This window comes from Phycodurus eques, chromosome 7 (genome assembly GCF_024500275.1).
Source record: "Phycodurus eques isolate BA_2022a chromosome 7, UOR_Pequ_1.1, whole genome shotgun sequence".
NCBI lineage: Eukaryota > Metazoa > Chordata > Actinopteri > Syngnathiformes > Syngnathidae > Phycodurus > Phycodurus eques.
In genome coordinates, this window is record NC_084531.1 from 24466244 (window position 1) to 24491695 (window position 25452).

The 25452-nt window shown below is 40.9% G+C and overlaps 1 protein-coding gene across 2 annotated transcripts in view; it reads left to right on the forward strand.

Annotated features, from left to right (window-relative positions):
* Nucleotides 1–1752: 1752 nt before the first annotated feature.
* LOC133404987 (cGMP-dependent 3',5'-cyclic phosphodiesterase) overlaps nt 1753–25452 on the forward strand; it is a 144108-nt gene continuing 120408 nt past the window's right edge. Inside the window, exon 1 of one of the 2 annotated variants that reach the window (XM_061681555.1) lies at nt 1753–1888. In XM_061681555.1, coding sequence (XP_061537539.1) covers nt 1830–1888 — 59 coding nt within the window. In that variant the 5' untranslated portion in view covers nt 1753–1829. Of the gene's footprint in view, nt 1889–23930; nt 24020–25452 lie in introns of those variants that run through there. The other variant, XM_061681554.1, reaches the window with a different exon arrangement.

Here is a 25452-nt window from a genome sequence, read left to right on the forward strand (position 1 = left end):
AAAAAGCCTGTTTTAAACATCAGGCCATTGAGTTGACTGACACTGAACAACAGGCATACAAAAGTATTGTGTTATAAATTATTACATTACCCCAATTGCCTTAAAAAGAGGATGCAGGACATTGAGGTCGTGGTCTGAGCTTTTAGCTCAACGGTCAGTGCACTTGACTTCCAACTGGGAACATGGTGGAGGTGGGGGTTTGAGCCCCCCGGTGTTGCTGGACATCACAGGAATCCCCACCGTTACTAACATACGAAAATATGTATTTTTTATTTTTAAATAAACAAACAAAAAAAGTCATTTTCACCCACTTGTAGAGGTGTGGGTGAAAATGACACAATGCTGATTAAGCCATTCAGCTCCTTTTAACATCTTGCTGTATTTGTTAGTATCTCATTTGTTACATTTAGTGAATGCCCTATTCATTTCCCACGCTGGCCCGGTCGGTGTCGCACTGGAAAAAACGGCACGGAAATGACGTATGCCCTTCAAAATATAGTAAAAATGTTGTAAAATGACATATAAGGGGCACAACATGCATTACCTACATCATATTATATACTATAGTTTTTTTTTTTTTTTTTTTTTTAAAACTGTTCTGTGTAAATAAAATCAAATATATATTTCTCATGCCGCAGTTATGCAGTACATTCCCACTTACCACTGATCATTCTGCCAAACAAGAGCAGTCCCAAAACTACTTGTTGGTTGAATATTTTTTTTATTTTTGCCGCTCGTGTGAAGCAAACCTGGGAGGGAGGGGGGAGACACTGCCCCCCCCCCCCTCCACCACCACCACCACCACCACCCCAGAACCGCCCCTGGATATGCTTTTACATAATCAAACTCATTTGAGCCAACGTGAGTGCAATTTCCAGCTGATCTCGGGCTCTTCAGATGGAGCAATAGCAAATTTTACTTTCTCCGTTCTTCTTCATGCAGTTATGTTAATGTTCGGATTCTCAATAACGTGCTTCAGAAATGAACTTGGAACAAGCATAGTGTAGTTATGTTTTTAAAAAAAATATATATATACTGCCCTGCTACAAATGTTTTCATAGGCTATTTTGGAGCAATATGGTTTCTTTATTGTTCTTAACGACCATAAAAAGTGCAACAATAGGAAAATGCGTATGCCAGCGTGACAAGTTTCTTTTCCAATGCAGTGTTTAGAAGGCAGAATGAAGCTTTGTTGTTAAGTGTGCGTTGCAGAGACCATAAAAAGGACCCCGAGTGTTGTACCTTTGAACCACATAATTGACACGACACGTGCTCAAGTGTGAGTCAAGTGCAACATGTGCTTCAATGAAAAGCTGCCGGCACGAGCCGATAAGACGACTGCGACAAGCAGGAGACGTTCAAGTCCCGATTAACATTTGTGTATTCGGGGATTCAAGAAGGTCGGCATTGTCACAGTTTTCAGTTCCACGCAAGAATGAGCGTGAGGGGAAGCTCGTCCGCTTGTTTTGATTCCAACACAAGTGAGTGTCTCTGAATTGACAGTCGAGTGGTGAGTTGTTGATGCGTCCATCGGGCTGTGAACGTCTCTCTCTCTCTCTCTCTCTCTCTCTCTGCCTCACGATGTCTTCGTGCACAAGCGTTCCAGTATCAGTTACCGGGTCTCGACCAATCCTCTGAGCCCCTCGCTCGAGAGACGGCAGCCCCCACCTCCGAAAAGAGGTGTAGACACCGGCGGTAAAGCGAGGACGACACGCAAACACACCCATCCGCTCTTCGCCCATCGTCCCTGCATCCATCCTGTTCTTCTTCCCCCGTCCACGACTCTGCAGCTGGTTTGGGTCAAGCGGGGTGGCGAGGCAGGATGCGCCATGGGACAAGCGTGCGGACACGCGCTGCTCTGCCGTAGCCATCCGCCATCCGCCGACATGTAAGTCAGCCACTGCGGTGCGTGTGTTTGTGTGTCGCCGGTGGCCCGATGGGAGGCACGTGGCCCCTTGTGGGCCCCTTGCGGTGCAGGTGGAGTGTTGAGTTGGACCTGCCGCTTGCTGCTCATTATCCCCCCTTTGACGGCAGCACCGTGAGAGCCGGGAGGGCAGCTGTTTAGCCCAATGAGCCCTTGCACATCACGCTCTATCCCCCCCGGGATGTGACTTTATCACTCCCGTGAGCCCTTCAGGTTCTTAAGAGTCGTTCAATATTACTATCAACCATATGTTGGTTTTAAATCTCAGTTGGGCTTCTGTTACCGAGGTGGCAAAACAGTGGACAATACTTCAATAAAAGTACTGATGCACATGTGAGAAAACGCAGGTAAAAGTCCTGCACATATTTTATAGTAGAATTTATATATTTTTTTTACCCTAAATTATATATGATACCCAATTTGATACTTTGCCTTATCTAAAAAAAAAAAAAAAAAAAAAATGTATCCGCACACAGAACAGTTCCCCTTTCATTAACTTGTAGTGCACATACTGAGATTTTTTTTTAAATTATTATTGTTGTTTAAGTGCTAGCGCTGAGACGACTTTTACGCTCTCAAAACAAAGTGCTCCCATAGCTTTTTTGATATTGTGAAACAGGTAACTAAAAAATGCCCACTAACTAAAAAAAAAACAAAAAAACAAAAAAACACCTTATTTGGGGTTTTTAGATAAAACAGATTATTTATTTATTTAATTAACACCGGAAGCTTATGGTTTTGAGGCTGGCACAAAATAAAGGCAATTGCAACAAATAACTCTTGTCGCTGACGACATCAAACAATTCTCTCAATGTGTTGCCGTTGTTATTAAAGGGGCATGCAATTTAAGCACATTTTATATAACAGTACTTGGTGATAAAATTTGGGAGGCTTGTTAACACTCTTCTCTGTGGTGTGTGAAATTTTGTAAAAACAAAATATATATATATATATTTTCACTTTTGAGGGTCTTTAACAGTGGTCCAATATTCTACATATAAGGTTTCTAATCTCAGTAGCAAAATAGGTTTCAGTAGGAGTCCGGAGTTACAATTGGAGGATTTATGCCCTGACTCCCTTTAAAGTGCAATATATACTAACTTACATTAAAGTTGCAATTGTTGGACGCAGTGTATTTAAAGCAAAAGTTCAACAGTACATTTGTGTGTGTGTGTGTGTGTGTGTGTGTGTGGGGGGGGGGGGGGGGTTATGGTGTAGTTGCATCACTTTTAAAGTACAGCTGCGAATTGTTTTTGTCAGGGTCAATAAATTAACTGAAGAAGTTATTAGCCCTCAAGTTAACTGAAATTATAAAGTTATTCTTTTCTGGACACTGGTATGACAAAACCGAGTTGTTTTTTGAAATGAAATTGATGCTTTTCTACTAAGTTTACATAAGTCCATGTTAGAGAGTCACGCTATGAAGGTTTAAATGGCCAAAATACAGGACCTTTGACTAATATTCTATCTTTTTCGGAGTTGCAATGTGTGGCTTCTGCTACCTCGCTTCTGGCTCCAATTTTAAAGTCCATGGCTGTTATAAGATCTCTGAGCTTGTGACTGCACTCATTTTTTTTTTCATGCAGTCATGTGCTAATGTGTGATAGTCATGTGCAATGCCACAAACAAACAAAATGTTATCTCTCTAATTCCTGCACTGCTTAACGTGAGTTAGACAGTTAGAGTTCGAGTGGTCCTCAAAGATCAAAGGGCCCAGTATTGGAATGGTGGACCCAAGGAGTGGATCCATTTTCGCTCCCCATTTTGTTTTGTCATTTTCAGAGTGGTTGATGTTGACTGTCATTGTTGAGAACAAGTTAATTTTTTTACATTTGTGTTACGTTGGCCTGTTCTTCCTCAGAGGCACATGTTCACAGTGTCAAGGCAATGTGTTTAACATAATGTTGAAATAAAGCTCCTCTGTTGGCAAATGCTATTTCTGCTGCTTGAGATTCTCCTGTGAAACACCTGTTCCAAAATGAATGGAGGCATCTGCTGTGATTCAGGTGAGCTGTCGCGATCAAAGCGTGAGGCTGATCAAACGCCTTTCACATTCTGTAAATACTGTATGCTTATGAGGCTTCCTCATAACGTGGTTTGATGTCTCTATTCAAGGATTTTTCAATTACCCCTGGTGTTTTCTTGGAGCTGCCCTAGTTTTGCACACACATTTTGGGGTTGTTCAATATCAAGTTTCGGCACCAAACTCCCCACCCCACTGAGCAGACTTCCTGAGGAATAATGAAATGTGCCAGGTCTGACATTACAATTAGTTTCAGTCGCTGATCTTACCTGCTCCCTGTGAGAATGAGTTGCTTTGACTATCGGACACTGAAGGTCACAAGGAGTGATGCGGTCGTGCTACTTAAGAGTCAATGTTACGTAAGCACTATGTTGGGAATCCCAGCAGCTTATCCTCTATGCCGTTTGAATATTTCATGAGATGCATATGGTATGGAGAAACACGGCCCCGTTAAAAGCATGTTCTGTTTTTCAGCCATGCAAGTACTCGCTGTTGTAATAGTTGGCCTGAATTACCATACGGTCCTAAAGGTTTGTTACAATATTCATTGATTGTTGAGTCGAGAGACAATTATTCATCACACATATTTACGTCATGCTGAAATTCCAGGAATCCAACGCACACTTTCGGTCTGTGCATGTGTCTCCCTTTTGTTATTAGCAGTTGGTACTTGAGTTCAATTCAAATATGTGTGTGGCCATTTTCCGTCATCTCTGTAGCCAACTGATGTCATGTCATCATGCGTGTATGTAAAAGCCATTCTAAAATTTCATTATTTACTGGATTAGTGCCAGAAAGTCGCCCGCCCCTCAATAGTCCCGCCTCCCAAACACACACACGTGCATGAATGCATTGAAAGTACACAACAGCAGCAGTCGTAACCTGACTCCAGATGAGCGGGCATACACGACTACTACTTTGTGTGTCTATTTGACAGCAGAAGAAAAGATGCTGACATTGGTGTGTTATCATCAGTAATGGCCTCATCGATACTAAAATATTCAGAGGGAGAAAAGTGACAGAGCCGGAAGAGGCAGATACTGTAAGTGGAAGAAAGGGCAAAGAGAAACCCCAGGGTGTTTGAGTGTTTTCGCACGTCTGGTGAGCGAAAACTGTGCACGTCCCATTTCACCAATAATCATAATGAGAGCAAAAAAAAAAAAAAAAAACAGTCAGCGAAGTATTTCATGAAAATACTTGACTAAAGACTGTTATTTGAGAACTTTGCCACCGGAATCTTCTACTTCTTACTGCATTACTGCATTTTGCATGTTTGTTGTTCTTAGTTTGTGCTAATATAACAACGGCTTCCTATGAATGATATTTAAGTCCTTTTAAGTTCGTTTTACAGCGAGAGGTTAAAAGTTAGCGAAGCATTGGATTGATCCAGATCAACAAACAGTAAGTCATAGTTTAATGGCTAATTTAGCCTCCCCCTGTTTTGACCTGCATGAATCAGTGAAAAAAGATTGAAGTCCCTATCCAAGATGATTTTGTTGGTCCTGCCGTAATTAAAACATCTTGGGACTCTCCACTTCCACTAAATGAAGGGAGCAGATGCGGTCCATACTGGAAGTCTGTGTTGAGTACATTCCTTCCATTTTTGTAAATATTTATGTAATATTATATCTTTCCATGGGCCAAAACTGGGGGGAAAAATTATACTTTGCTACAATGTAAAGTATTCAGTGTACAGCTTGTGTACATTTACTGTACTCTCAAAATAACTCAACATAGAGCCGTTGATGTCTAAACTGCTTGCAACAAAAGTGAGTACACCCTTAAGTGAAAATGTCCAAATGTGGCCCAATTTGTCATTTCCCCGCTATCATGTGACTTGTTAGTGTTATTAGGTCTCAGGTGTGAATGGGGAGCAGGTGCGTTAGATTTGGTCTTATCGCTCTCACACTCTCATACTGGTCACTGGAAATTCAATGTAGCACCTCATGGCAGAGAATTCTCTCAGGAGCTGAAAAAAAAACCAAACAATTGTTGCTCTCCGTAAAGATGGCCCAGGAATCAATAGTCAATCCGAGGTGCTCTGCCAAATTCTATTGGGCATCTGTGGGGGATCTTCAAACGGAGGGCAGAGATGCGCAAGGGCTAAACATCCACCAGCTCCATGATGTTGTCACGGAGGAGTGGAAGAGGAGTCCAGTGGCAACCTGCGAAGCTCTGGCGAAGTCCATGCCCAATAGGGTTAAGGCGAAGCATGATTTTTAAAACTATTGAAGTTAATTTGGGCGATTTGTCAAGTAAGGCACAGACCCAACTCTTAATGAACTTTTCCCTTCAGATTACATGATTTGAGCATTGGGTGGCAGTCGAATTGAGACAGACGAGGCCACCTGCGGTACAAGAAATCGAAAACCTTTGACACTGGTCTCCACAACTTTGACGGCATTGACAATGAAGAAATATGCCACCACCAGGCTTACCTGCAGGTGGTGCTTTGTGCATGTTGCCAAACTGCTCACTGCATGCTCCAGACTGCTTTGAATGCAGCTCCAAACACCCACTAAAAGTCAACTCGAACTCCCACAGAGTTTTGAAAACAAACAATCCAAGCCACAAACATATTCAGCAGTCTGAATTTTGTTAATTTAGGGATTTCGGCTGTCGATAGAATTCAAATGAGCATTTTCCCTCTCCCATCTGCAAATACACAAGTGTTTCTGGAGGGAAAAAGTCTAATTTACAGGAATAAATTGGAGTTTATTCAGGATTATTAAGTATGCTATAAAGCTCATTCATAAAGCACTGAACTGCAGGACTGAACACTTTACTATTGTAGTTTTGATAGTTAAGTGCATGTTACATTTTTGATTTCTCTGCATTACATTTGATTTCCAAAATTTAGTTTGGTTGGGAATGTTAAACTCAGGGGAAAAGATGGATGCCCAACAATCTGCTAAAGTCAAATTGAACTGCAATTTTCCCATTATTTCTGGCTAAATGTTTTTATTTCTCCTTGATGGGAGTCCAGATCAATCGCTGTGCTTATGGTCCTCTTTCAAGTGGACCATAAGCAAAAAAAAAACACTATATATATATATATATAGTGTTTTCCCAGTCTCAGGTTGGTCCTTGGATAAATATTATACCGCATATGACATTGCCACCTACCGTACATCCTTTTAAAAGAACATTTTATAATAACCATGGCGTCACATGAATTATTATATTTTTTTTCACCTTCCAGAAACACAAAAATGCATTTAATACCTGACAAAGGCCAGACTTGCTGTTGAATCCGTTTCGTACATTCAAGTGGCACTCCTCCTTATGTATGAATTCATTGAAGTAAATGTCACACACAAAATAAATGTAGCATCGTCCTGGTCATTTGCGTACTATATTTGTGTTTGTTACCTTCTAAACTGTGTTTATTTGAACTCGGAGGTTTCTACTGTGGATTCAACACGATCATAGAAACCACTAGCCCAGCACAAAATTACTATCTCGTAAAGTGGACCTCGTCTGAGGAACGAAGCTCCAGTTACAGTTGGACTTCAAATATTGGAAGATGCATTGCTGTGTTTAGCCAAGAGGGAAGGTTAGGAAAAAGTAAAAACCCATACAGTTATGACGTTATAACAAGGGACTAAAACAGATCAATAATCCGTTCCGTGTGTGTCTGTGCGTATGTGCGTGCGTACGTCTGGAGATTTCACCAGGAAATGATGTTGACAGCTTCCAGGGGCCCAAGCGTTGACTCCAGAAGCTCCGGTCAGCTTTCTTATCTCGATGGACTGTTGACACACGCGCACACACAAACGTTTGTTTAAGTGCACGCCTCCGACACGTGTATGCTTGTGGAGTACAACAGTACCGTTTCTCTCAGTAATCAAATGATCAGCTGCGCCTTTGCGTCTGAATGACTTTGGGGGAACATTTTGTCACCAACGGCAGCTAGTCTTTTTTGCTGGTTAATTTGCTGTGATTGGCATGTGGAACTTGGATTTTGTAACAATGTAAATGGCATCAAGCATTTTCTTTTTCATGTACTGCATGGGATCTTTGATAAGCAGTTGTATGTCTCATTCTCCTGCTTTGGATGAAATGATTTTAAATAACCACGGTAGGGCTTCAACTAACGAGTATTCAATCTATTTGTTTTTACGATTAATGGATAAAATCGTATAAAAAAAACCAATGTTAAAATTTCATCCCTTTATTCAAAAACTGAACATTATTTAAGATTGTAAGTGCACAAACTGTTTGCTGCATGAACATCTTAAGGTAATAAAATGTGAATAATTACAAATATAAATGAAATGTTGATGTAAAATACAATGACAATAGGCCATGGACCAACACACAAATGTATAGTATACAATCTCTGCCAATATAGTTTATTTAATTAAAGTGCAAAAAAAAAAAAAAGTGTGCGTGTGTTAATTTGTGTGACAATGCCTCATTGCTAGACGTTGCTATGTGTTGTTCTTTGAACAGATGCAAAGTTATTTCAGTCTGGAAAGCTGAGAGGGTCAAAGTCTTTTTCATGTCACACACTTGTCTGGTCCGCTGTTGAGAGACTCTGCCAGTTGCGTTCCACAATTAATATTCATTGAAGCGGTCTCTGATAAGAAGCGGGAGATTAAAATGACAGCCACTATCAAAAGAGCAATATTTCATTTCAATCAAACGGGCCCTAAAACCCCAAACCAATGTGTTTTATAGTCACGTGTAGATAGGTGACATATATTTTCATGTTTATTTCCACCCTACTTTTACAGCACTGGCATGTTCACATATTGTAGTCAGTGTACGCGCAGTTTGCATTGCTGTCATTACTTTCATTTATCTTTTGAGCTTGCATTTTTCTCTTACACTTGCTAAGCGACATAGTTTAATATGATGTGACCAAAGTTGTCGTCCTATTTTCTTGTTGCGTATCTTCAGGCAGAATGCAGAATGTGTTTTTGTGTCTCAGTCCCTCTTGCCCTGACGGCTGGGCTTTTTCTTATCGACTGCACCACCACACAGAGATAAAGCTAATTGACAGGCTGTAACGGTGGCATTCAGGACATTGAGGAGCATTGTTATGCTTAGTTACAAAACGCGTAAACATTCCTTAAACAGATAAAAAATGCACCAAAGGCATTTCTTGTTATGTAATAATTTCCCCATATTGCGCAACGTTGCGCTCTTATTGATTACCCTGACTCCCTTTGTAAAATCCCACATCTGTTGATCACCTTATTTGCCGCTCATTTCAACCATCCATCTTGCTCGTCATTTCTCCCTTCCGACGTTTCCAATTTCCGACTATGAAATCCCAGCAGCCAGACACGAGGAGGCTGACGGCCATGACAGAAAGAGGTTGCTGGGATAGTTTGACAAATGAAGGGCAGGTGTTTCATCCAAAGAGTAGGTTGCAGAGATGGTCTGATACATAAAGGGCAGGTGTTTCATCCAAAGAGAAGGGTGCCTGGCAACTGATAGTGTCACAGGTTACCCGACTGATGGGCATACTAAAGCGGTCCTAATGAAATGTTTTGCTCTTTTGATCCGCTTGTCCATTCATCTTCCAATCCGTGTTGTGAAACGTTTCGGCGATTGTGTGGATACGATAGTGAGTTTCTTCAAAGTGTATGGCGAAAGTCCAGGCTTCGAGCACGTTGTTTTCTTCCTTTCTTTTTTCCTGCAGACTTAGTGAACTACTGTCACTTGAGCCATAAAGAATCGAATTAAGTGTCAAGATGTTGCAAGATGTTTTAGTTTTGACAAATCAGGAAAAGACAAGTGTTGCAAAATAATTACATTTTCAATGTTGGACTGTTGGAATTTACAGGAATAGACCCGTACATTGACCAACTGTTTAGTCCTCGTTTACATCTGAAGACCATCCTGCATTGGGATAACAGCAAAAATATTTTTGTCACAGTAGTTATTACACGTTATTGAACATGTTTTGCATATGAATATGGACCATAAATGGGCCTTTAGCTGAAACCACATAAAAGTCTCATACCCCCCCATTATGTTTGTTGGCTGCATTTTGCATTTGTATTAAATGTTAGGTGTACTGTTGTCTGTGCATCCAATCTGTTACTGAGGCTTGCCTTTCATGCATTTCAATGAGACTATAAAAAAACCCGGTGAACAACTGTTTATTTATTTATTTATTTTTTAAATCAGGAAAATTGATCACTTTTACTTTGTTGAGCCGTTTCCACCCCTGAATCGCCCACTGTCCATGGAGAGAACCGATTCTAGTGGAGGACATTTCAGCACACACTGTGACAAAGAGCCCATAAACCCCTGCTCCCAAACAGCCGCACAAAAGTTGTCCTTGACGCTTGCTTGTTATCGCAAAGGAACGCACTGCGGCCCCAGGCTACATATGAATGCGAAGGAAGTCGTCATTCATAGACGCAGTGCATCCACAAACCATATGTACACCTTATCTCATACAAGGCCTAAAAAGTTGATTTTAATTGAATTTGCCTTCAGGTAGTACTTCATCAGTTTGATTGGCTGTTGAAGCAGCAGCCCTGTGAGATGCTAAGTACATATCAAGGGGCAACCAACATTTTCCAAAGCCCCAAAATACTTTGTTCTTGTAGTTTTAACGAACCAAGTGTCGACAACCTTGAATTGTGAGCCTAAAGGTATATTCCGATTGGGTGCAAATCAAAATCAACTCGCTCAAGTCACAATTAAAATAGGGATTCAAGTTTGCACTATAAAGCGTCAGTTTTATCCCCATCTTTAACAGCCGCGGTTTAAACAACGATTTGATCCCACAAATGTCCTCCTTGCCTCGTTGTAGCTTCTCTTTAACTCCCCAAAATTGTGCTTATTTTAAATTAATTATTCATTACATTTATTCACCTTTTTAACACACACACTGAAGCTTTTTGGATCTGTCAGCATGTCACTTCCCATCTTGTTTTTCATCTTTTGTCATCAATTACCCTTTCTGATGACTTTCCACGGACACCACTCCCCAGCAGCCTTGTGTTACACACACACACACACACACACACACACACACACACACACACACACACACGGACGTGCACATATGCATGCACACACTCAGCAATACGCCCCAGAGGCTCTTTTTTCTCTGTCTCTTTGTTTCCATCTTCTGATCTGCTCTTTGGTTTACTTTCCAGTCAAGTCAGACAAATAAAATAAAATAAAATAAAATAAAATAAAATAAAATAAAATAAAATAAAATAAAATAAAATAAAATAAAATAAAATAATGCCAGCAGGGGTATCTGATGCGTGTACTGTTTATATATGCATTTATTGATGCACGGCTGCACCAATGTCCTGTGAATTTACGCCCGTGGTTATTTTCTGCAGCTGTTTGTGAACTCAATGTTTGATGTTCTTTATATATTGTGTACTTGCAGCAAGTGTTACTGCTGGAGATTGCTTCCAGCTGTGTTCTGCTAGGGGTCCTGCTTTTGTTTTTTGTTTTTTTTTACACGCGTAATGCTCACAGGTGGTTTACCTTTTGGTGATGTCGGGTCTTTTTCAACATCAAAGTCAATACGGAGAGAGTTTCTTTGAAAGCTCCCGAGAGAAAAAAAGCCAGGTTACGTCTTGGACGGCACCATTCAGCTTTCCTGAAGTCTTCTTTGAGAGCTGTCCACATGGAGTAACGTACTGATGTCTAAGAGGCGGCACACTTGCTTTCATCCTTGCCGCTCTCCGAAAATAAACACCTTTGCCGCAACATGTGCCTGAAGCTTCGCATTAAACCACGGTGTGATATTCCCCCAATCACCCGTTCGTTGTCTTCCTCGTTTGTGTGTCAGCAAGCGTTGAATCACAAACCTTGGACCGTTTTTTTGTCCATTTCAAGATTGCATTGCGGCACCGCAGTCTGGAAAATTACTCTGCCGCCAACAATTTAAAGCACACAATCCGGAGGTAGATTTAAGTCTGATTCGGTCAACACTTTGAATGGAACAGCGATACCATTCCCTTTACTTTTGTTGTAGAGTGGAAACATTTGCATTTGACCTCAAACGATGAATTGACCTGGCCTGTCTCATACCTACCACTTCTTGCCCCTTCGGTTGTTTTGGCAATCAGTTTGGTTGCATCTTTCTGTCAATTGGCAGGCACAATGTTTCTGTTTCCGAGTTCATTTTACTGCTGCATCACATGTTAGTTACATCAATAAGAAGCCATGCTAGCAAAAGCAAGCAGTAAGCATAACCTCCATTAAGTTTCACAGAAATGCTTGTTTGTTTGGGATCACGGATGGATCATTTCTTTGGGAAAGTTCAAGCGTTGACTCATCGGTCGATAGCTCTTTTCCCCCCAGAATATTTTACGCTGGTCACCGTATTTGTAGCAAATTCGAGCCTGGCCGTCACCTTCTTTTGCATATGAGTTAGTTTGCATCTTCTGGTGTTGATTTTGATTCCTTAACGCCTGCCCTCTGGAGATTGTTGCTTATGTCACTAAAAGCTGTTTTAGGGTCTTGCGCTCTCTGTCACTCTTAAAACCTTTCTGTCGTCAACCGCTGTTGGTTTTCTTGATCTACCGGTTCAACCTGTTACTTAGTACACCAGTGTTTATTTTTTTCTTCCTCAGGACATTCAAAATAGTTGTACTCGCTGAAGCCTATGTTTGTGCAATGGTTGCGATTGATGTTCCGTCTTCTCTCAGCTTCACGATTGCAATTCGGTGGCTCTCCGGTTTTTACGTCGGTTACCCTTTTCACTGCAGATGTGGTCCTTAGAGACACAACCCAAATCTGAATCTAAGTGAAGATGTTAGTTAAATTGTTTGTTAGTTTGTTTGAATAATCAATGTTAATACAGCAAGTACTATGAGATACGCTTTATAGTATTTGATCAGGCAGTGTTCTGAACGTGCTGAGGCGATATCTTGCAGCAAAGTGCTGCAGCAAAGCACTGCTGGTTGTATATTGGTCAAGCAGATTCGATTTTTATAAACATTTGACAACACGAGAGGATAGAGTACAATGACATAGCTCGTTCCAACTGATACTCGCAATACAGTGTGAGTCTTTCAGGGTCCAGCAGTATTATTTTGGTAAACCGATGCTCCCAAAGTGAGGTGAAGAGAGCTGAGTTTAGCTGAGCCTGTATGTGTCAGGCATGCCTCTGCCTCCCACCCCAATATAGGCTGCAGCTTCTCCATCAACCTCAACACAATGGATCAGGGTTAACTATTTCTGTTCAGATGTACGTACAGTATATCAATCTCTACTAAACATTTGGCCAAATATTGTCTTTCCCCCCCCCCCCCCCTGAATCTACTTTGTTCCTGTATTAATTTCCCACCTGTCTTCATCTGTATTCTTTTCAGGGTTTATATTGAATTTGCTGTAGAATTTATAGTGTCTTCAGATGGAACTATGGTGCTTGGAGGTAACAAACAACACTTATGTTTCTTTCTATGTTAATGTTTGTTTTGGTTAAACCAGTGACAAACATAAAAACTCCTCTCTCCCACCGCAGTGCCTCTGTGTCAGCTCGTTACATTCTGTATATACAAGTATGTAACTTTCATTCACTTGTTGGACCTGATCTGGTTTTCCCTGATCAGTGTGTTTATGACTTTGTCTACAGGTATTGAGGTATCCTAATTATGATGCTTGATGACAGATTACATTACCTGATGTTGTTGAATCAACATGACAGGATCACTGAGCGTAGGTTTGGATGGTTCCAGGGTAACGTGCTGTCACGCAACTATTACAGTAACATCACTGTAGTAGTCTCGCCACGCTGCGCTATTTGCATATCTGTTGTTGACCAATACTGGCCACTCATGCCAGAGTAGCATCGGCTCCATTTACACACTGATTGAGGAGTATCTGCAACATTTGCACAATCAACATTGTCCCAGATTATCGCACTACTCGCTTGAAGTCTCGGCGCCCTTTGCACAATGGTCATTGCACTGGACAATTGCGAGATTAGTCATTGCACAATTGTCCAAAAAATAAATACGTAAATTGTACCGGCATTACCAGATAACGAGCAACCCTTTATTGCTCAGTGACTGTTTTTGTCAATGTCTTTATGTCTCAAAGTGTTCTCTGTCAATTGACTGTCTGTTGTCGTACTAGAGCGGCTCCAATTACCGGAGACAAATTCCTTGTGTGTTTTTTGGATATACTTGGCAAATAAAGATGATTCTGATTCTGATTCTGATTCTGATTCTGATACCTCAAATCCTGAGATAGAAATTCCACTAAATGACGGTCACAGCTTGACAGTTTAACAGGCCACCCATCCCATGTTTTTCATATACTAGTAATAGCTGCAGCATGAGTGACCCCTATTGCACTTGAACTCTTACAATACCAGATTAATTTGAAAAAATAAAAAAAATAAAAAATCAACAAAACTGTGACCAGTGGAAAGCTCAGTTTTAGCAGTTATATTATGTCGAAAGGCCTTTTGTTCACACATGACTGACACTTCAGAGTGTCTGTGAACGCACTCTCTCATTTGCTTCTTCCTGCTGGTATGCTCATTCTGATGCATTATACATCATAACTGACACCAAGCAGGCTTCCTCCTTCTCGTTGTCACTCCCACTCCATCCCTCATTCAGCGTCTCTCCCCTTTTACTCTCACTCTCTCTTTGACTTACTGGATTGTTTGGTCCCTGTAGTAATTTATTTATGGTTGCACACTGAATGACCTTTCCCAAATTAGAACACTGGGTAGAGGTCCACGGGGAGGCGTCAAGAGATGTGGGGACAGGGAATAAGAAAGGGAGTGACAGTTGCCACACCTTTCACCAATGCAAGAAATTGAAGGAGGCGTTTGCAAAATTGCTTTAATTGTTTGATTCTCAGTAAGTGACTTAGATGTGTGTTGAACGTGTTAAGTGGGTTATTGTGACGCAGCTTCCTTTGTGCCCCCACGTATTAATACACTCATTAGCCATTTCTTGTGATGTTTCGAGTGATTTTCTCATGCTGTTACAGATTACTTTTTTTATTTTTCCAAATGGTAACGTTGTGAAGTTGCTACATCTTGAAGTGATGGGATCATTGTGAAGAGAGCAGAGAGCACTGTAAAAACGAGTTACCATTTACCACTGTTAACACTCATAAGGCATAATGTGAAGAGTTTTCATGTATAGTAACCTTTGAAGCATCATCTGTTATTCTCTTCTGACATTTTTCTATATTGTTTGGTCACATTGCATATTTGTCAGTGCTCTACTAGTTGCAGTGCAGCTCAAGCGTTTTGCGAGGATTGCACATTGTGATCCCCACAGTTTTCTAGTTAGAAGACTTGACATTTCTAAGGAAGGGTGGCTAACGGACGATGACTGTTTTGGTCTGATTATAAAGGTTACTGCATGAAGATTCATCGAATTACATGTTTTTTTTTTTTTTAGATTTGCATTCTAGGTTTGTCTGCTAATTATTTCGTATTGCTGCTCTGCGCTGTTCTTAATCAATTCTCTGTTGAACTAAGAGATGATTCTGCAAACCTGCTTGGGCTGAAAATGTTCTGAAGTGGTTCATTTATTCCCCATTTTAACCTGCTCCATAACATTGTATAACAGCTAATTCATTCCAGTGTTAGAATCATACACAGTATATTTTCAATTAAATTCATTAAAATGAATCCAGCCATTCCTTTATTTTCTACCACTTATCCTCTGGGTCACAACTCACCCTGAACTGATTCAGCAGCCAGTCACAAGACAATTAAAATTGATCTTACTTTACAAAAAAAACTGATGTACAATAATACATGCTGGGCTGTCTCTGCCGAGACTTTTATTGTTAATGCCTGAAATCTAAACGAAGGACACCTGCCGGCCAACCAACAAACAGTTTTCTTAATGGTAGCAATTATAGATATGATGTGGAAGTAAGTGGCGTTAGATGGCCATTTTACCATACTCCCCAACAACCACCAGTTAGCCGGGTGAACTGCCAAATTGTTTCCTGACAGTGTGTACACTTGCCCATGCTTTTGTGCTAATGCTGAGGCCAGTGGTAGCGGCGTCTTCCATCACACTCCCCAACAGGAAGGACACACAGACCCATTAGACAACAACGAACGCTAATTGACCTGCAACCAGACACCAGTGCTCACACAAACAGTGGTTTCCATGCTACATGCACTGGTGCTGCAATAGTACGACATGCAGCATTGGGGCGGTTCCAGGCCTGTTTAGAAGCTGCTTTAAAGTCATTCAATATTTTCCAGTCGTAGCCGCTTCTCATCTGTTTTGTAGACATGCCATATAATAAGGTTTATACCCATTCGACGTGTGCACATCTGCACTGAGCATTTTAACGCCATCTGGAACTTTTACAACTGCAGTTGTGCTATAATACCTCTGACAACATCATAACATGACATCATGCAAGACATCAGCTTATCTTTAGCAAGACTGCATTGAGCATTTAAAAGTAACTGTACAAGTGGGTTTTGCTTTTTCCTATGTTTTTTTGTTTTGTTTGTTTTTTAAAAATGTTTTTGTGATTGTAAACACAGTTATCAATGATGGCAAAGAGGTAAAATAATGATGACCACAGAACCTCAAATGGAACTTGAGCAGTAATCTAGCGGTAAAAACGTTACGCACGTTTTGGCTGTTCAGTACGATACGGGGACGGCGACCATAAGACGTCATCAATAATAAACGAAGAAGAAAATGTTCGCTGCAAAAACAGCTGTCTAGTGTGAACGTGAAGAGAATGGCGCACACTGTAATGCTCACTGTGTACTTTAATCACCTGTACATTAATCACCACATGGGGTGTTCTTCATGCGCTATCACATTTAATTGTGAGTTCACAATTTGTTTGTTTTACTCCACAGCAACTTAATTTTACACCTACGTGATGGTAAACAAAACATGATGCATTAGGTCGACTGCCTTCAGCAATACTCTGTTTCTCCACCTCCTGTTTTAGTATACACAAGGAACTTTTTATGCTTGTATGACAGTTAGGAATATTAAAAACTATTACTACTTAAAACATTGTTGTTCAGTTTTTATGGTGGCGAGAGTCTGAAGTGGAATACTATTTCTAGTTCAATTATTTATTTTTTTCTTCCAGATTCGAACAAATTAGCGGACCAGCTTTCCTGCGTAGAGGTTCTTTTGTTATTATTAGCCTTAAAAAGATGATTGTGTTTCACTTAAATCTAGTCAGTGTCTCATTTGAAGCAAGGTTTTGAATATCCATCCATCTAATTTCTATATTGCTTTTTAGGGCTGAACACAGTTTTTCAGCCCTAAAAAGAAGTACAGGGAAGTACAGTTTTGATTAGAACTCAATGTCAGTCATCAACATAACAAAGTCACCAATAAGTAAAGTAGAAATGAGACTTTTTAGTGCTGCTTTGTGTGAACAATAAATACAAATATTACGTAGCAACAGGTGGAAGGTGAAAGAGTGCAATATCTTAAAGTGTACTTACTGGTTTATAACTGCAATATAGAACTTATAAATAGATTGAAATACATTGGGACAGATTTTAGGATGCTTTCATCACTTATTTCTAACCCTTTTTCCCTTTCCGATGATCTCCCCTTTCTCTGTGGCACCCTTTGCTCCATAATTCAAGGCCCTCTATGAATAATGAACGGCTCTGACTGTCTAAAATGCCAGCCCTTTGCTTATCAGCAAGCTGTCCCTTTCAGGAAACTAATGTTGACAAATGACTCCAAGCGTACGGCATTTGAACACACTATTACCCTCTGAAAAGCGTTTGTGTTTGAGTATGGATCAGTTGGGAGAGAGTTTGTATTGTGATATTATTAGACGTGCAAGCGGGGCTATTAACATTCATTGACCTTCAATTTTGTTAACCCGGTCGGTTTTTTCTTCAAGTGCCGTCGCATATCACAGCAATACAGTGGAGCCCCGCTATTCACGGGGGATAAAGACCGGGCCCGACAGCGAATAGCAAATATCCATAATTTTTTTGTTTGTTTGTTTTTTTTTCAGTCAAAACGTTTCCATGACTATGTGAATTAGAGACTGACACTGATTTTGACTCCTGCTCCCACAGAGCAGTGGTGGTTCTGGGGGGGCAGTGCCCCCCAAACCCACAGCCCCACCCCTGTTGACATAATGGATAGGGTGTGACCGGAATAGTCTGTCGAAAATTGTGGCTCTGCAGTGCCTCAGTGTTGGTCAATGAGGTAAGAGAGATGTCTAAAAATGAAGAGTGTAATGGCTGTGCTTATCTTAACCGGAGATTTTATTACACACAGCGCACCCTTGGGGAGAGTTTGTCTTTGGTCATTGTTAATGAAGAGTTCAGTGTTAAAGAGCTGAAGCTAAACTGGGCTCATTAGATTGAGTCGAGTGCTTAATATCACACTTTCTGTGTAGATGACTCGCCGAAGCTCGCGAAGTACATTAAGCTTCCTAATTACCTTGCCGTGGAAAAGCATACCAGTCCTGTAAGGGGCAGCAGATTAAGTGTCATTGTGTGTGTGTGTATAATCCAAATATGGAGTTGTGCTTTCAGATTTATTTGTGCATTAAGAAAAGCTGTTGTGGGCCTGTGGGTCCTATGCGTTAATAGTGTTCTCTGTCATTTCCACAATCCCCCGTTTCATACTTCTTTATGTGTCTCGCTTCATTTATTGGACTATGTTTTTCTTCCCTTTCTGTCCCCCTGTGTGCGCGCGCTGGTCGTCTAGATCATTATTGGAGTCTTATCCTCGTTTCATCATTCTCAGTGTTTATTAAATTTGCTCCTGGCTTCCATTTTCTCTTTTCAGTCCCTTGTAGGCGGCTCTTTTCTCGACTTTTGTTCTATTTTTCTCGCTTTCTTGTTCACATTTACTTTCCCTCTCTGCATGGCCCTAACTGAACTGCTTTTTCTTTATAAAAAAAAAAAAAAAAGGTTACATCATGGCTGCTATAAAATTTTAGGTTGCTACTAAAACACAAGCCATTGGGGATTATTACATCATGTTTTGAGCAAAGTTCTTTTTTGACTGATGCCTCCCAGGGTGCATCAATTCTAATCAATTCTGCGTCCTTCCAGAGAAGAAACGCTCTCGATTTTCGATTTTCTGTTGTTCATCCATAAAATTAGGTACACGTGCATAGTCGAATGAGCTCCGTCAAGTATTCTGCTATTAGCAACTGCCTTGCATATCATGCAAGGCAGTTGTAGAAAATGTTTTCAATTAACATTTTAGCCTCCTCGTTCTTACACCATTCTTTCACATTTTTAGTTTTTCTCTCATGAGCAAATACGATTCATAACTACAGACACATTCCTCATGAAAACATAAGGTGTTGAATATGTTTATTTCATTTCAAAATGTTTGTCATTAACTTCTTTTTACACCTGTATGAGTCACGTAAAGAATGATACCATTTGTCTGTAATGTCAAATTGTATTTTGATTCTTGGTTATTGTACAAGTTTTATGTGTACAATGAGTGTAGCGTACATTGCGTGCATCCATTTAGGGTTGAGCACACGTTTTCTACTTTCTATCCCAATTGACAGGTTTGTAGCTTGAGACCTTCCTTAGGAAAAAATCAGCTTACACAGTCACTCAGGTTTAAATTTGACTGATGTCGGTGAACAACATCAGCGGATATTGTCTTGTCGTCTATTTGTAAAGCAATGTTGGACATTAGGTTTAAGCTTGCACCCTTTAATCTGTATGTATACAACGTGTTGATGAGTGTGTATACACAGAGGCTCACGTTCTTATCGGCAGTGTCACACAGGCACTGAACCTACAAACTAGCCAAAGCTTTATCACTCCAAACACCACCACACTGTTTACTTGCACACGCAGATACAAACACACATTTATTTTATTTTCCGGTATATTAATTGTAATGACAGACAGTATAATTCACCTGACTTCGGTGCAGGTAGCGTGGGTTGAATTCCCCCTCAGTGACTGAGTGTTAGAGGGAATGGTTGTGTGTGCGTGTGCGTGTGTGTGTGTTTGTGTGTGCGCCCGCCCTGCGACTGATTGCCAATCAGTCCAGGGTGTAGTCCGCCATTTGCCCAATGTCCACTGGGATCCCGGTGTCACTGAACTGGATAAACGGTATCGAAAATGGATGGACAATCACTATGTATACTGTGACCGTGTGGCATGTGAAATCCGAATCAGAATCATCTTTATTTGCCAATTATGTCCCAAAAAACACACAAGGAATTTGTCTCCGGTAGTTGGAGAAGCTCTTGTACGACAACAGACAGTCAATTGACAGAGAACACTTTGAGACATAAAGACATTGACAAAAAAACAAAACAAAAAAACAGTCACTGAGCAGTAAAGGGTTGCTAGTTATCTGGTAATGCCGATACAGTTTTATTGATTTATTTTTTGACATTTGTGCAAAAAGATGCAGAGTCCTCTCGCAGAGCAGTTGGAATGACTAATCTTGCAATAGTCCGGCGCAACGACCATTGTGCAAAGGGCGCCGAGACTTCAAGGAGTGTGTGCAGTTTAAAGTGACTAGTAGCGTGATAATCTGGGACAATGTTGATTGTGCAAATGTTGCAGATACTCCTCAGGTAGTGTTCACATGGGGCAGATGCTACTCTGGCATGAGTGGCCAGTATTGGTCAACAACAGATATGCAAATAGTGCAGCGTGGCGAGACAACTACAGTGAGTGCACGACTAATGTGTAATTGGCCCCACAGAAATGTGACAAAAAACTCAGACAAAAGAAATTGGCAGCATGTTGCAATGGAATTCTAGGTTAGCTGTTTAAGAAGTTGATCGCAAGAGGGAAGAAGCTGTTGGAATGTCTGCTAGTTCTAGTTTGAATTGATGGGTAGCGCCTACCTGAGGGAAGGGGCCGGAAGAGCCAGTGACCGGGATGTGGAGGGTCTGAGAGGATTTTGCACGCTCTTGTCTTAGTTCTGGCAGGATGCAAGTCCTCAAGGGTGGGTAGGGGGGTACCGACAATCCTTTCAGCAGTTTTGATTGTCCGTTGGAGTCGGAGTTTGTCCTTTTTTGTACCAGCACCAAACCAGACTGTGATGGAAGAACGCTCCGGTGGCAGGCCGTGCTTTCTCAGAAGCCGCAGGAAGTACATCCTCTGCTGGGCCTTTTTGAGGACGGAGTTGATGTTGATTGCCCACTTCAGGTCCTGAGAGACTGTAATTCCCAGGAACTTGAAGGTCTCGCCGGTTGACACAAGGCAGCTGGACAGCGTGAGTGGCAGCTATGGCGAAGGATGCCTCCTGAAGTCCACGATCATCTCTACAATAGTAGTAGATACAGTATACATGATATTACCTGCCATTTTGTAGCTCTCTTGTGTATTCACAGCATGAGCGGCAGTCAAACTGAAATAAAGCATGCATTTTATTATCGACTGGCTGCACAAAAGAACAATAACCAGACTGCTGTTCAGCATGATGAGGAAGCAGCTGGTGGTATAAAGCCACAGACCCAAACAGATCTGTCTTCAGCAACAATTTCAGGTGTATCCCCAATGTATCACTGGGAATTAACATCTTAAATCATAAAACACTAATGATTCTTATAATAATGATGACATTGATGACAATATCAGTTTTCAGGATAGAAAGACACAACAGATTGTCCTCTCCATCGCTATTATCTTTTGCGGAAGGCATTGAATGCCCGTGCCAGGTCAATGAAATGGGATTATTTTTTTATTTTTTTTAACAACACCACTGTGAATGTTAACTATAGCTTTTGGCACTTTTCCACTAAAAATGACCTTGGTTCCTGGGACAAAAATTTCCCGTGGCCCATCATTTTGCATTCACACAGCAGATGAGGTCCCTGGAACATTTACTGTATGTAAATCAAGCTGGTGACGTGACACGACGAACGTAAGGGATCCCATCAGAATATACTGGCATCCGTGGTAAACTATGGGGCGGAACCTAGTGTACCTTGGAGTCTCTGACACTTAGCAGCTCGTCCCTCCATCGTGACTGGCCATGGGGAAACAAAGCAAGACTTGAATACTGAGGAAAAAGAAAATGGCCAAAAACATCTTGTACGTATACTTAGTGACATCAGCAACAACTTTCAGAGGGCATGGTATAAGGAAATCATTAAGACGTAAACAAGCATTTTTTTAAAATGATAATTCTGAATGTATTACTTGCATCCATCCATTTTTAACTGTTAACCCAGTTCAGTGTCACAAGTGAGCTGTCTTTGGGCCAGAGGGCGGGTACTGTCTGGACTGGATGTGTTCCTTTTTGTGAAAAAGTATAAGGTGCGACTTATGAGAAATATTTAATTGAAAAACATATCAGGCAGAACATGGAGGGTTTTTTTTTTTTCAATTTCTTGCAATATTGTATTGGTTTTAAAGGAGAATATCATTTATGTCCCAATATGAAAGAGGTCACAGAGGACTTTCCTTTGCAAAAGTAGTTTTAAGCGCTGGTGATCAGGCCATTAGCAGCCATTACTAATTCAAAGCACTCTTAGTGTGATCCTTGCCATGATAACTAATAATAAACTTCTGAATACTTCTGAATAAAGATACATGCAATCCTTTAACACCCCCCCCCCCCACCCCACCCCACCTCTCTCTTTTGCCATCTGTTAGCACACAGTAGTACAGAGACAAATGTAGCTGTATTGTGTATTTCAGCAGTATCTGCTGGCTGTTTTCAGCAGTGAGTTCAGTGGAGGTGGTTATTGCTTCAGTGTGGAAGACATGCTGAAATAGACAGTCTCATAGGATGGATGCAATGTTTGCCAAAGGAAAAGCCGTTGATATGCGCAATCCCAATTTGGCAAGTGACATTTGAAACCAGATGGTTCAAATGGGTGGCCAGGAGAGGGAGCTGTGGTGTTTAGGTATCCTCTGACACTGACGTGAGTGATTGGTTGAATAGGAAAGGAACAGTTAATGCAATTGATGACCTTTTCCAGCAGGATAAGATAATACAGGAGGTAAAGGTACGGCAAAAATTTACAAAGGTCAATAATTGGTCATCTGAAAAGCCCTAATGTAAGCGACTTGAAGAAAGAGGTAGGAACAGGATCTTCAAGGTGAGTTGATGATTTTAGCATTACAGCATCAACCAGGAAATGCTCTTTCCTGTGTTTCTCCACATACAGAAGCATGCTCTGAGTCAAGATTTGGGCCCATCTTTGCTGACTTGTATTGGACCACATTTGACACGAAGTCCAACAAGTGCTCATTAAATGCTAAGATCAACCAAAAATGCCCACCAAGTCATTGTCCACCCTGTCAGCAAGCTCACACATTTGACTGTTTGTGTGTGCATTGTCTCCTTGCAGTTAATTGAACCAATATACATTTATAACAGCACAAGGGCCCATATTAGATACTGTGTATTATATTTAGACCTCCATCGAGTGACTCTCTAACGTGGACTTAGTAGAAAAGTGTCAATTTCATTTTAAAAACACATTGGTTTTGTCATACGAGTGTCCAGAATAGGCCCCTCTAACAGCTACTTCTGTTTGACCCAGTTTTATATCCGATTTGTCCATATTTGGCTAAGACCGTCCCCTTTCCTGTGATCGGTTGGCTCCGTGTAGAAGACCCACTTGTGAGAGCACACGTGTTTGTGATGTTGACAGCGTTGGCTCGGGAGCGGAGCGGCAGGCGCAGATCTTCGCTAGTGACGTAGATAAGCTCGAGAAATTCGAATGAAAAAAACATGAGAAAAACATCTGGAACTCAGGAATGTGGAGACGATTTTAATTCCTATTTCACATGTTTACTGAGGCAATATTATATCCCAAATACTCGAAAAAGTTGGCTTGGCAAAATATGGCACCTTTAATACAATATAAAGTTCAATGGAAAATCTCGACTTTTTGGGGTGAAACTGGCTACTCTCAAAGGCACCTTATGGTGATATTGACTCAACGGCCACTTACGACCATGACCAAACTCCGTTCCACAGCATTGGATGTGGAACAACACGGAACACGCACACACACGCCACAAATATGCAGCAGTTAACCTCTACCTTCATTTTTTTTTTTTAAAGCAATGTCTTGGTATTGCAGAGACAAAATGAACTCTGAATGCACTCCTGCAGAAGTTCGGGTGTTACTAACACGACGCGTTTGGTGCCAACAATTGTCTTACCGTCTGTTTCCTCGAGGTAAAAGCAAGGTTTTCGAATTATTCATGTTTTGAGATTGGGTTGTTCAAAGTATGTTTTAACTTTAATGCAGCCTGAATGGAAATAGATTTGTGATCCAAATGTGCCGCCCTTCTCGAGTGCATTCTCATTGTTTGAATACTTGCGCAAGGAAAAAAATCTGCTTTCTTGGGGTGGAAAAAAGATACAGCAAAACTCAAATACAACTGAAGCTTTTCACAGCACTCAAGACCTCGAACTTTGATTGTTCTTAAATCAAACAGTGCTTGTCAATCTCCTTTGGATTTGGAGTTCTAAGAAAGAACAACTTAGTGATTGCTTTCTTTGTTGCACAGCCCCCTTCAGAATTTCCCTCCTCCCTTCGCTGACACATTTTTTGGGGTAAACATACTATAAGACTGAATATTTAGTACAGTAATTCAACTAATGGATGAATTTGAGGTGACAGCAAGGGACAATACATGGTGGGAGATGGTGAAATCCAAACTATTTTGTATTGTCACTGTGAGACTTTTTTTCAAATTTCCGAGGAGAAAGCAGCCCGTTATTAGGGTCCGCATTGCTTTCAGAACTGCCTGAATATATTTTTAATGTATCACGCAAAAAAGTGTCAATTTGATTTTCAAAAAACACCTTTGTTTTGTCATAGGAGTGTCCAGAAAAGGCCCTTCTGACAGCTATTCTGTTTGACTCAGTTTCGTATCCGCTTTGTGCATATTTGGCTAAAACCGGCCCCTTTCCTCTTATTGGTTGCCTCCCTGTCGAAGATCCACTATGTTTATGTTCACAGCGCTGGCTCAGGAACGGAGAGGTAGTCGGAGATCTTCGCTAGTGACGCAGATAAGCTCGAGCAATTCCAATGACCTGATTTCAGGCCTCTCGGTAGAAAAACGTCTGGAACTCGGAAATGAGTTCAGAGCCTGAGTGTGTTTTATTTACAATGCCAGTGTTCAATGTATTCTTTGAGTTAATTGTTCTTAAAAAGGATCCACTTGAATTATTATGCTCTAATATCACTAGATCAGTGGCATAAAAAACATAAACGATACTATTGTTTGTCATGATAGTTTTGGGGAAAATATATTGTCCTTAAAAAAAAATGTAAATAATAAAAACTAAACACAGAGCGAGCAATGGATAACAAAACATATTGTACAAACTATAAAAAAATAGAGTAACAGCTGTAATAAAAATCTGCAATATTCGCGGGACAACGAAGCAAGAACCGCGAAATAGCGTTAGGATTACTGTATCTGTATTCCGTGATGATAAGTGCATGGACTCATTGTTCCAGGGCTGGGACTCATTGTTTCCAGACGTTCATCCTGGGACTCACATAGCTTCAAGTGTAAAATGATATACAGTATAAAAACATCCTTCTACTGTGTAGTAATGAGGGAGTGTGGATGATTGTGGTCTGCAACAATATGCAG